Below are 13081 nucleotides of genomic sequence, written 5' to 3'. Positions count from 1 at the left end.
TTGTGGTTTAATTTTGATATGAAATGATTGCAGGGATCAAGCAAAGCTAGTTGAATTAGTTGTCAAAAGGGTTCTAAATTATTTGATCAGTAGCACCCAGCTGGTTGAATGTAAATACCGCATTGGAATAGATTTCCATGTGAATAAACTATTATCTTTATTAGATATTGATTCCTATGATGTTCAGTTCGTGGGAATTTGTGGTATTGGTGGCATTGGGAAGACAACTATTGCCAAGGCTATCTATAATAGGATCCATTTGGACTTCAATAAGCATAGTTTTCTTCCAGACGTTAGAGAACGAGCGGCACAATGCATGGGTCTAGCATCTTTGCAGAAGCAACTTCTTGAAGATATTCTTGGGAGAAACATTGACATAGCTGATTATCATAGAGGAAAAAAAGTGATAGAACAGAGACTTTGTCGAGAAAATGTTCTTCTTGTTCTTGATGATGTGGACGATAAAAAACAGGTAGATGCTTTGGTTGGTGAATTCAGTTGGTTTGGTCAAGGAAGTAGGGTCATAATCACCTCCAGAGACGAACAAATTTTGAATGTAGCTAAAGTTAAAGAAGCTAAAATCTACAGGCCTCAACTATTCAACTATGAGGATTCTCTTCAACTTTTTAGTTTGCATGCCTTTTCAATGGACCGACCTCCTGAAGAGTTTATGCAATTTGCACATGATGTGGCATTCTATTCGGATGGGTTGCCTTTGACTCTAGAGTTACTGGGGTCTTACCTATCTAATGTAAGAAGTAAAAAAGTGTGGAAAAGTACATTACAAAAGTGGAAAGAAATTCCACATGGAGAAGTCCAAAGAAAGTTGAAGATAACCTATGATAATCTTCAAGATGGTTATCAAAAAGCCATATTTCTCGATGCTGCATGATTTTTCATTGGATGGGAGAAAGAAACAATAATTACTATATGGGAAGCTTGTGGATATCATCCTGAATCTGCAATACACAGATTAATTACAATGTCCCTTCTAAAATTTGATGGTTGCTACTTGAGGATGCATGATCAAATCCGTGACATGGGAAGGAACATTGTCAAGGAAGAAAATCTTATGGAGGCGGGTAAGCGTAGTAGGTTATGGTGTCATGACGAAATCTTGGAAGTATTAGACGGACACAAGGTAAGACCTAAGCACATGCCTCTCTCTCAAGTACAACAAAAATATAGAGTGTAACACTTTACATTATAAAATTCTTTTGGCAGTGATTTAGGTGCATTTCATTGCCTCTAAAAGGACACCAAATGCTATGGGTTACACCCTTATCACTGCCCATTTTTTAATTTTGAATTATGGTGTCCAATTTCAATTTACTTTGGTTTATTTCTTTTGTAGGGAACTGATCTGGAAGGCATGATCCTTCCATCTAACTTACCAAGTGTTTATCCAGATGGAGTTTATCTAGATCGTAAACACTTTGAGATGATGTCCAAGCTAAGATTTCTCGAAATTAGTTCAGCAAAATTCAGGGGTGAGTTTTTGTGCCTTCCTTTTGCGTTAAGATGGCTCAGGTGGAAGAATTGCCCTTGGGATATTCTTCCAACCAATTTTTGTCATGAGAGACTAGTTTATCTCGACCTTTCGAAGAGCAATATTAAACAAGCTTGGAATATCAGCCCTCAAGCTAAAAATAAGGTATATTATTGGATTTTTTTATTCTCACTTCATTATTAATTTTTATGGATTGCTGTAATGTTTAATGTTTTCTCTTTGTTTGACAACAGTTCAAAAAGTTGTAAGTTCTCAATTTGAGTGAATGTAGATATCTATCCAAGTCCCCAGACTTCTCATGGTTTCCTTACTTGGAGCGATTAGATCTTGGATGCTGCGATTCATTAGTTAAGTTAGACGAGTCCATTGGGCAGTTGAGTCAGCTAAAAAGTCTTATTCTTTGTAAGTGTTGGTCATTGGAGGAGTTGCCTGAGTCTATTAGAGATTTAAAATCTTTGGCTGAGCTGAAGTTGAATTGTTCAGGAATTAAGGCATTGCCCGATAGTGTTGGACTATTGGAGAAACTTGAGGTATTAGATGCTGGGGAATGCAATGATCTAGTGAAGCTACCAAGATCAATGCGGAGAATGAGGTGTTTGCGTGCCATTAACTTGAGAGAAACCGGTATTTTAAAATTTCCTGATGATTTTTCAATGCTCCAGAATTTAGTGGAGTTAGACATTTCGAAGATGGAAAGAGCAATTAAACAAGGGGCGCCATTTCCTGGGTCACACTCGAGTGCATTCTTTGATAAATCTGGGGAGTTGGAATACCTCCCGGAACTTCCCTCAAGATTAATTGAACTTAATTGTAAATGTTGCGATTCATTGGTACGGCTACCTGATTTATCAAGGCAGAAAAATTTGAGGATGTTATGTCTTGAGAATTGCAAAAAGCTAGAGGCCATTCGAGGCCTCGAAGGAACAGAATCCTTGGAAGAATTGAATGCACGAAGATGCTGTAAAATGACATGTACTCCAAGGAAGCTACTTGGCCAGGTTGTACTTTTACCCTACTCGATCAAATTCAAATTGAAAGTATTAGAAGCTGCCAATTAATTTAATACTTTGATGATTGACATCTCCTTACCTTTCCATTGATTTGCAGGGAACACTTTTACCCAACCGGTCAAGGCAAAATAGGTATTCCTTGATTGCTAATGATGGGATGTATAATAAGGGGTTAATTCTGTGCATTGTTTTGGAATTACATTCAATCTCCCAAAGGATTGGTCAAGGTTTTTATCTAGATCTACATATTACAGCTTATATCCGCCATAATAAAGATAAAACAATCAGGTGTTATCATACGCTGGGAATTGAGGATGTTGTGGGTACTAATCGAGATATAATCTACATTCACCATTTCAATGGCTTTGACTGGTTTGGGATTCCATTGCACGGAAAAGATTCTATTGAGATTTTAGCTATGAATGAATCTTGGGGCGTATGCAGAGTGAAATTCTGGAAGGTCTTGATTGAGAACAGGGAACCGCGTGACCAACAAAATCCAAACCCCATTTTGGGAGCAGATTTCTTCAATTGGTCCTATGTGGACGATGTTGATGAATTAGCTTCTCTTAATTGGATTAGCTTATCATGTTGGTCACGAGCTGAGGTTGAAGCATCAAATTCTGTTCCTCAACAATTAGAGGAAGAAGAGGGAGTGTTTAAGGGGGTTGGAGAAGGCAACAATGTTCCTGAAAGGGTGGTGAAGGAGGAAGTAGATGAGTCATCAGCTGCTGGTTCAGGGGTATGTAATTACTTTATCTCATTTGTTTTTTTTGCTTTTTGTTTTATATTTTTTCAAAAAGCACAACCAGGTTAATTAGTTGAATCTAGCTACATTATTTCTACTCTAACCTTAAATGTGTTCTTATCACCCCGAGAAGAAAAACAAATTCTTGCCTTTTATATGCTTGTTGATACCGTCTACTTGATCAAAGACTGACAACCTTCACCACATGAGGATCAGACCATCCAACTAGTGGGAGGTTGCAAAAGTGTGTCCCTGTTGCATTAGCCACTACTTGTTCCCGGTTTTGATCCTCTACTGCCGAGCTGCCCGACAGGACCATGCTATGTAGACACAGCAAGGCGGGAAATGACTGCCTTACGCCCACTCGGGCAAGGCGTTGGGGCAGGGGTAAGGCGATCATTTCCCACCTTGCTGTGTCTGCGCTACACGGTCCTACTGGGTAGTAGAGGATCCAAATTTCTTTGTTGGGTAAATTACACGTCACCCCCTTGTTTTCAAATGAAACTTAGATCACTCCCTGGTTTTCTAAAAAACTCAAATCACTCCCTCTACAGTAACGGTGTTAGTCTGGTGTTAGTTATTGGTGTGAAAGGACTATTTTACCCTTGTATTAAAACATTAAAATTAAATTTACAATAGTACCCTTCAAAATCTATGTTTGGATGTCAAGGGTAGTTTAGGGATTTAAATTTATTTAACTGGCTGACATCATCACTTAACAACATAAAACTAATGGTAGGGACTAATTTGTCATATTGGGGTCTAAACTAGGGGGTGATTTGAGTTTCGTTTGAAAACAAGGGAGTGACGTGTAATTTACCCTTGTGTTTTTATAGTCTAAAATTGTAAACTATCCAAACCTTGATAAAAGTAATAGGTCTCACCTTTGTGGGCGACGATGGAATGACCGGGAAAAGTCTATCTAAAATCATGACATGTAAATTACCATTTTAAAAATAAATACAACTCATATGGTCAAGTCTTTAAGTGAATGTCAAATGCGCAAAATAAGTTGAGTGAGGTACGCCCCAATCAAAGATTGCCAAACATATGTCGTCATCGCATGACTAATGTGGAATCGAAGAAAACACACTCCCCTGTCCGTCACGACTATAGTTGCACCGTGCCCTCCAACCGGCATCCACTGGGTATCCCACTGGTAAGCGAGGAAATAAATAAGGAAAAATTACATCCCCCTCCCATATAATGTGCCCTAATTAAACATTCCTCCCCTCGACTTTGCATTATTATGCATGTATCCCTTGTTTGTTAAGTTGTGAGTTGTGACATGGCTAAGTAGCATTTTTTTAATCCCCAAACAAACCCTGGGTTCATGTAACATGACCATTTTACCCTTTTTTTTTTCTTTTTTTTCTTTTTTCGTTCTTCTTCTTCCTCCTCTTCTTGCAACTCCGCCCCCACCGTGCTGCCGATGCATCCATGAGCAATGTTTTCACCAAACTTCCTTGCCTCTCAGTCGGGTTCGACTTCAACAACCTTGTTGATCCTAGGTTGACATTGAGATGGTGGGGGGTGTGAATCAGTGTCTACTGTCTACACAATTCTTCAAATTCAAACCTTAATTTCCAACACTGGCAGCATTCACAGAGATGTCTTCAAGCAAATCTAATTTTACCAACCAATCACAACACACATGCACGTCCACCTCGCAACCACTGTGTGGTCAGGTCTACCAGACAGTGCACCCCATTATGCAAATCAAACACACTCCAATATATGCAATGAAAAGTAAAGTAGATACAAGACACGAAATTTACAGGGTTCGGTCAAACTGCCTACGTCCACGGAGTAATACCCTACCAAAGGTTTATTATATTGCTCAATACGCTACTCAATGTTTTTTACTGCAACAACAACCCAGAAACTCCAATCCCTGCTTCAATCTGAGCTGCAACTCAAACAAGGGCAACAATCCCAAACCCTAGATAAGCCCAACTTGCTAGGTTCACAATAAAATTTCAAAAATAAACCCTTCTCGTTACATCAACAATCTATGGTTTAACAACAGTCAACAAACCATATAAAAATTAAAAAGGGGATTTTGAAGTTGCGAAAAACATCTGCCTGTGTATTCCCGCCGTTAACCAATTGCTTGACGTGCTCTTGCAACCTTGAACGCTCTCAAATAATTTATTCAATATTCTCAAACATGAAAAACCTTCAACACCATGAAACAAGGGGTTTTCAACTCAGAAATACCTCTCCCTGGGTATTGCCACTCTCCACTGTATGTTTGACATGTTTTCAGTATGCTACACGCATCCCCATGTGCACACGATCGAGAAAACCATCAAAATGGTTTCTATGCAAAACCGTGTTATGCAGAAGGTTTTTTTCACCTTTTTTACTCTTGAGGAAGTTTACTCTAGTCGCTGTGAACGCGCAGCACTTCGCGGAACTCAATTCCTATTTAAAACGAGGGAGTTATCCATGTTTTACTGAAACCCTAAGATCTAGGGGCATTTCAATCATTTTAAAAATGTTTCGTGATAGTTTTTCATTCACCGGGCGGCGGCGTGGTGTAAAGATAATAGATAGATTTTATAAAGGCGCTTTGTTTATCAAAATTTTGGTGAAGAGAAAGCTATAACGAGTTAACGATTATATTTTTGCCTTTGACGGTCGACCTTCACGACTGTCGGTCGGTTGACAAGATATGACTATTTCCTGTTGGGGTGCAAAGAGCCGTTGGAGATCTGTTGGTTGATGTCTGGTTGACCATTAAGCGACCGTCACCTCTAATGGTATCAACTAACCATCAACATTCTGTTTCTCTGACGGTTGCATGTTTGTTTTCCTAGTCGACTGTCAGACCATTTGGCTTTATTTCAACCATCTGACTTTGGGTTTCTTTTCACCAACCTATATCCACTAAGTATGGGTCACTTTAGTGGGTCATTTGTCACCACCTAAGGTGTATCTAGACTATATATGCAAATTACAACATGCTAATGTGACTTATTCTAGGCTAAGTACAATGTCTTCTTCCATTTGTTGATGGATCTTGGTCTTGAATTGATGTTTTTCAATCTTCAATTTTCATAATTTGCATGTATGAAGTCCCTGAATAACGCGTTGGACTGCAATAACTGGAGTTGTAGATCGTGGATTTGCGCATTCGTCACTGGTGCATTGGGGACAAGAGACTGAGTAATAGGCTGTAGCGGCGGTAGCTACTCACTAGTTGGGAGAATTGGTTCACTACTCCCGCCTATTGCTGGATTCTGGGCATCTGCCTGGTGCTCTGGCAGTGCGGTCGGGCGGCCCTGAGTTTGCCGTGTTCCTCGGCGGGGAGGACAACCCACTCTAAGACGAAGTGGTGATCCAGCCATTAGCAGAGATTCGTGTGGGTTAGACTAAGTTGATCGTTCCCATAGACAGAGCCAATATGTTGCGTTTAGAAACCTCCAATGGATCTCTCTTGGGTATGACCTGCAAAAAGCGGGATAGATGACCAAGGGAGAAATGGTCTTCTCTAGCGGGGGAATCTCTGATGCCTAAGTCAAGTTTCTTTTAGCAATAGATAACTCAAGAGAGTTTAAGAATGAGAATGTGATCGATCTCTTACCTGATTTCTAAGCCTCTATTTATAGGATGGACCAGGCATAGATTGTGATTCTTGCGCTCCACACTGAGCTTGTTATGGTGAGAGTCCTAATAGGAGAGTATTAGTTGAAGAGTCTTCCCTCAATGGGGGTTTCTATTCTCTTGATAGATGGGAGATCTTGTTTCCTTATAGGGAAGTTTTGTTATCTTTTCTGTGGGGGTCATTTCCCTATATGACTAGGTTTGCTGACTGGGTTGGTCAGGCCAGTCGGGTTCCGCGTGGGCCGTAGCCTGATTGATCAGGCTGTTCCACTCGGTTATGGTCCACCATGTGCTGTGCTAGTATTGACGAGCCTTATTTAGCTATATCACTAAGCACCAATAAACCCTACTAGAAAACCCAGAAGCAATAAAAGACCAAAACCTGAACACCAAGACAGTCAAAGTTTAACCAACTTCATTTCTCAAAGTGGTTTATTGGACCTCTTCATTACCATCAACTACTCAGCAAACTACTCTTTCTCCTTGCCTTGTTGATATCTACAAGCTAATGGGTTATGGTTGTGTCTTTTACTGGCTTTGGGGGACAGTCAGATAACCAAAACAGGGTTGCCTTTTTTATAGTCTCATGGCCTTAGATAGATTTGACGACGAGGCTATTGTCAATCCAATCCCTTCACAACAGTACAACTTCTGTAAGAGTATGCAAGCAAAGAAGTGTTGGGCTGTGTTTTTATGTTTTAGTGTAAAGGGTAATTTAGTAAAATGTGTTTAAAATTGGGTAACGGTTGATATTTAATTTCACTAGGGTGTTTCTTAATTTATTTCTACCAAAATTTTTTTCTTAATTTATTGAACGTCAGGGGGTGGCACTCATAATTTCCCCTTTTTTATTATCACTACAACCACACAATCTTCTTGCCCATAAGACTATCATTCCATCACTACTATACATAGCTATCCCATGGGACTGTACAAAACAATCCCATAATCCCAAACATTTCATAAGAGACACCCCTCTCCCCAAAAAAAGAAAAGATTACCCCAAGATAATTCTACAAATTCAAAATCAAATGGTGAGGAAATCCTAGTTTCTTTATTTTTGTTTTTTTTTTTTGGGTAACAGAGAAATCGTAATTTCCAATAGCACTCCCCAGCGATGATTGACCTGAAGGGTCAGGTCAGACTTCCCTTTCCACAATGGAACCCACGCGCTTTCCCAATTTCTAATTCTTAGAAGCTGCATGATACTTTCCTTATTATTTTTGGGAAATTATCAGCGCCACCCCCTCACATTTGCCTATATGTTAATGCACACCCACTAACTATCATAATATAATGGTTACCCATTTTTGAATGGTGTCAACCTCTAAAATTGTTTTTACCAAAATACCCTCTACACTAAAACATAAAAAAACCTTACCTAAATCATTTCTTAAAGACACACTATACTCCCCTAAGAAGAAGAAGAAGAAGAAGAAGAAGAAGAAGCCCTCTCTTCCTTAACTTCCCAAGCCACAATGCTGCTAGAACAAGCGGCACCGGAAACAATCACCACAACACCACTAACTATGGTAGCGACGGCCATGGCCACGAAGAAAAACAATGTTATTCTAGTGAAAACCAGTACCCAACCATTTCTACCACCCTGAAGCTGTGGCAATCTCAAATATTGGCAATGGGGGTCGGTCCTCTCTGATCCTGGTATGCGCTTGCGATGCAGAACGGTGGCAGAAGATCGACGAAGGTCAGTCACGGGCAGAATGGTACGATGAACAAAATAAAAAACAAGGGTGGGAATTCATATTACAAACTGACACAAACAAATAGAATTAAACAGAAACCATAGGAATTGCAATGGCAGAAACGTTGAGGTTCAATCGTGGTTAATCCGATGGAGGTGGAGCAGCAACAATGAAGAAGTCAAAGGGTTTCCCTGAGCTCCCCAGGTTGGTACCGTGATGAAGAATTAATGTTACCCCTCTCACGGTCGCCAAAATCAAATGGTTCGAATCACTTCTTCCCTAGGACGAACTGAGCTGCCATGGATCCTAAAATTATTTTCATCGATTGTACCGTGGCTACTTCAGGGAGGACGACCGTGGTTGTTTCTTCGTACAGTTGGGGTCACAAGGATAAATCGAAGGTGAGGAAATCAAATAGAAGAAAGACGGGGGAAGAACGGGTTATAGGTTCATATGGTCACAGAAACACCACGGTAATGGTGTAATAGCTGAAAATTATAGAAGAGAATAGAAAGTGAGGAATGGAAAGGTGATTTTAGCAATAGTAGAATGGAAATGGAAGGTTAGTAATGGGTTCAGTCATAATGGATAGGGGTTTTGATCGATGGGTTTTGGAAGACCAGTGGAGGATGAGAGAAATGAGTTTTTGGTTGGGAGAAAAATAGAGAAAGAAGATGTTTGGTCAGTGGATTAGAAGGTGGAGATGATGGGACGATTAGGTTAGGTTTTCTTTTGGAAGGGCAGAATGTAGAGGTAGAATGGTTCAGTGATGATGGAATAAGAGTTTCAGTATGAAAATGGGAAAAATAAAAGCGGGTAGAGATGAAGACGGTAGGTTGCAGTGGATGTTCTCCAATGTTGTCGGCTGAGTGTGAGGAAGAAGGCGGCTTTGTGGGTGTTTTAATTGAAAGGGTAGGTTAGGTACTTCACCCACTAAGAAGGGCAGAATTGTCTTTTAAAAATTATTATATAGCTGACATCATCACTTAACAACTCTTAACAAACGATAGGGGTCTGTATGGGTAGGGGGTCTGTATGGAATTAGTTTGGTAAAACAAGGGGGTGGCACTGATAATATGGTAATTAGCATGTGCCTTAAAATATAGGCAACCGTCAAGGAGTGACGCTGATAATTTCCCTACTATGAAATCAATTTGGCCTGGCCCTCAGGGGTTAGCCCAGTTGGCAAAACATCAATTCCTCAGATAAGAGGTCATCAGTTCAAACTATCTTGAGGCCTATCTCAACCCCCCTCCCCCGGAAAATTATCGCCCCCAGTACTGGGGGCGGTCAAGTGCGCATCATGCGGCTGGGTCATGAGAGACTAGTTTATCTCAATAGCTGATCATGTTTTAGATCCTTCCCTTTGTTCCTCAACTGGTTCAAGACACATTTAAACCCATTTTGACATACTACTTAGGATCTTCTATATTTTTTAAAGCGCAAGGTGGTTAGCTTAATCATAGAGATTCAGTTTTCCTCTTATTTTTTTTTGGGTAAGAGATTCAGTTTTCCTCTTAGGTTGTGAAAAATTTAATACCTCTAAGTCACTTAGTAGTTAGTACTGGAATAAACTAGTAACTTAGTTTGTCTTAATGCTCTTTTATCACTCCAATGGTATTTATGTTTATATTTTAGATGCAAACACAAATGAGCTAAATTAGAAGCCACTACACCCCTAATCTGTATACAAGGGTGCATACTTCCAATTTGTACTCGTATCAAAAACCATACTTTTTTTTACTCTGTATTTTCATCACATTATTTGTTGTTGTGGTTTACTTTTGATATGAAATGATTGCAGGGATCAAGCAAAGCTAGTTGAATTAGTTGTCAAAAGGGTTCTAAATTATTTGATTAGTAGCACCAAGTTGGTTGAATGTAAATACCGCCTTGGAATAGATTTCCATGTAAATAAACTATTGTCTTTATTAGATATTGATTCCTATGATGTTCAGTTCGTGGGAATTTGTGGTATTGGTGGCATTGGGAAGACAACTATTGCCAAGGCTATCTATAATAGGATTCATTTGGACTTCAATAAGCATAGTTTTCTTCCAAACGTTAGAGAACGAGCGGCACAATGCATGGGTCTAGCATCTTTGCAGAAGCAATTTCTTGAAGATATTCTTGGAAGAAACAGTGACATAGCTGGTTATCATAGAGGAAAAAAAGTGATAGAACAAAGACTCCGTAGAGAAAAGGTTCTTCTTGTTCTTGATGATGTGGATGATAAAAAACAGGTAGATGCTTTGGTTGGTAAGCTCAACTGGCTTGGTCAAGGAAGTAGGGTCATAATAACCTCCAGAGACGAACAAATTTTAGATATGACTAAAGTTAAAGAAACTAAAATCTGCAGGCCTCAACTATTCAACTATGAGGAATCTCTTAAACTCTTTAGTTTGCATGCCTTTTCAATGGACCGACCTCCTGAAGATTTTATACAATTTGCACATGATGTAGCTTTCTAATCGGATGGGTTGCCATTGACTCAAGAGTTACTGGGGTCTTACCTAACGAATGTAAAAAGCAAAAAAGTGTGGAAAAGTTCATTACAGAAGTGGAAAGAAATTCCACATGAAGAAGTCCATAGAAGGTTGAAGATAAGATATGATAATCTGCAAGATGGTTATCAAAAAGCCATATTTCTCGATGCTGCATGCTTTTTCATTGGATGGGAGAAAGAAACAATAATCACTATTTGGGAAGCTTGTGGGTATCATCCTGAATCTGCAATACAGAGATTAATTACAATGTCCCTTCTAAAATTTGATGGTTGCTACTTGAGGATGCATGATCAAATCCGTGACATGGGAAGGAACATTGTCAAGGAAGAAAATCTTATGGAGCCGGTTAAGCGTAGTAGGTTATGGTGTCATGACGAAATCTTGGAAGTATTAGATGGACACAAGGTAAGGCCTAAGCACATGCCTCTCTCTCAAGTACAACAAAAATATAGTGTGACACTTTACATTCTAAAATTTTTTTGGCAGTGATTTATGTGCATTCCATTGCCTCTAAAAAGACACCAAATGCTATGGGTTACACCCTTATCACTGCCCATTTTTTTTATTTTGGATTATGGTGTCCAATTTCAATTTACTTTGGTTTATTTCTTTTGTAGGGAACTGACCTAGAAGGCATGATCCTTCCATCTAACTTACCAAGTGTTTATCCAGATGGAGTTTATCCAGATCGTAAACACTTTGAGATGATGTCCAGGCTAAGATTTCTCGAAATTAGTTCAGCAAAATTCAGGGGTGAGTTTTCGTGCCTTCCTTTTGCGTTAAGATGGCTCAGGTGGAAGAATTGCCCTTGGGATATTCTACCAACCAATTTTTGTCATGAGAGACTAGTTTATCTCGACCTTTCGAAGAGCATTATTAAACAAGCTTGGAATATCATCCCTCAAGATAAAAATAAGGTATAATATTTGATTTTTTTATTCTCATTTCATTATTAATTTTTATGGATTGCTGTAATGTTTAATGTTTTCTCTTTGTTTGACAGCGGTTCAAAAAGTTGGAAGTTCTCGATTTGAGTGAATGTAGATATCTGTCCAAGTCCCCAGACTTTTCATGGTTTCCTTACCTGGAGCGATTAGATCTTCGATGCTGCTATTCATTAGTTAAGTTAGACGAGTCCATTGGGCAGTTGAGTCAGCTAAAAAGTCTTATTCTTAGTAAGTGTTGGTCATTGGAAAAGGTTCCTGAGTCTATTGGAGATCTAAAATCTTTGGTTGAGCTGAAATTGAATTGTTCAGGAATTAAGGCATTGCCCGATAGTGTTGGACTATTGGAGAAGCTTGAGGTATTAGATGCTGGGGAATGCAATGATCTAGTGAAGCTACCAAGATCAATGCGGAGAATGAGGTGTTTGCGTACCATTAACTTGAGAGAAACCGGTATTTTAAAATTTCCTGATGATTTTTCAATGCTCCAGAATTTAGTGGAGTTAGACATTTCAAAGGTACAAAGAGCAATGAAACAAGGTGCATTCTTTGATAAATCCGGGGAGTTGGAATACCTCCCAGAACTTCCCTCAAGTTTAATTGAACTTAATTGTAAACGTTGCCATTCATTGGTACGGCTACCTGATTTATCAAGGCAGAAAAATTTGAGGATATTATATCTTGAGAGTTGCGAAAAGCTGGAGGCCATTCGAGGCCTCGAAGGAACAGAATCCTTGGAAGAATTGAATGCACGAAGATGCTATAAAATGACATGTACTCCAAGGAAGCTACTTGGACAGGTTGCGCTTTTACCCTACTCGATCAAATTCAAATTGAAACTATTAGAAGCTGCCAATTACTTTAATACTTTGATGATTGACTTCTCCTTACCTTTCCATTGATTTGCAGGGAACACTTTTACCCAACCGGTCATGGCAAAATAGATATTCCTTGATTGCTAATGATCGGATGTATAATAAGTGGTTAATTCTGTGCATTGTTTTGGAATTACATTCAATCTCCCAAAGGATTGGTCAAGTTTTTTTATCT

The 13081-nt window shown here is 39.3% G+C and overlaps 1 protein-coding gene across 1 annotated transcript; it reads left to right on the top strand.

Annotated features, from left to right (window-relative positions):
- The first annotated feature begins 2938 nt into the window (after positions 1-2938).
- LOC122639119 (disease resistance protein RUN1-like) lies at positions 2939-12529 on the top strand. Its single transcript, XM_043831948.1, has 6 exons — positions 2939-3262; positions 10539-11039; positions 11139-11492; positions 11705-12004; positions 12091-12452; positions 12523-12529. The coding sequence occupies exons 1-6, from the start codon at positions 2939-2941 to the stop codon at positions 12527-12529; spliced, it is 1848 nt and encodes a 615-aa protein (XP_043687883.1).
- Positions 12530-13081: the final 552 nt, after the last annotated feature.

This window comes from Telopea speciosissima, chromosome 9, assembly GCF_018873765.1.
Source record: "Telopea speciosissima isolate NSW1024214 ecotype Mountain lineage chromosome 9, Tspe_v1, whole genome shotgun sequence".
NCBI lineage: Eukaryota > Viridiplantae > Streptophyta > Magnoliopsida > Proteales > Proteaceae > Telopea > Telopea speciosissima.
This window is presented reverse-complemented; position numbering and strand designations above follow the sequence as displayed.

Coding starts and splice junctions, on each gene's coding strand:
- LOC122639119 (XM_043831948.1), top strand. CDS start 2,939: ATGAATGAATCTTGGGGCGTATGCAGAGTGAAATTCTGGAAGGTCTTG. Junction 11,493..11,704: donor AAGTATTAGATGGACACAAG/GTAAGGCCTAAG, acceptor TTTCTTTTGTAG/GGAACTGACCTAGAAGGCAT. Junction 12,005..12,090: donor TCCCTCAAGATAAAAATAAG/GTATAATATTTG, acceptor TTTGTTTGACAG/CGGTTCAAAAAGTTGGAAGT.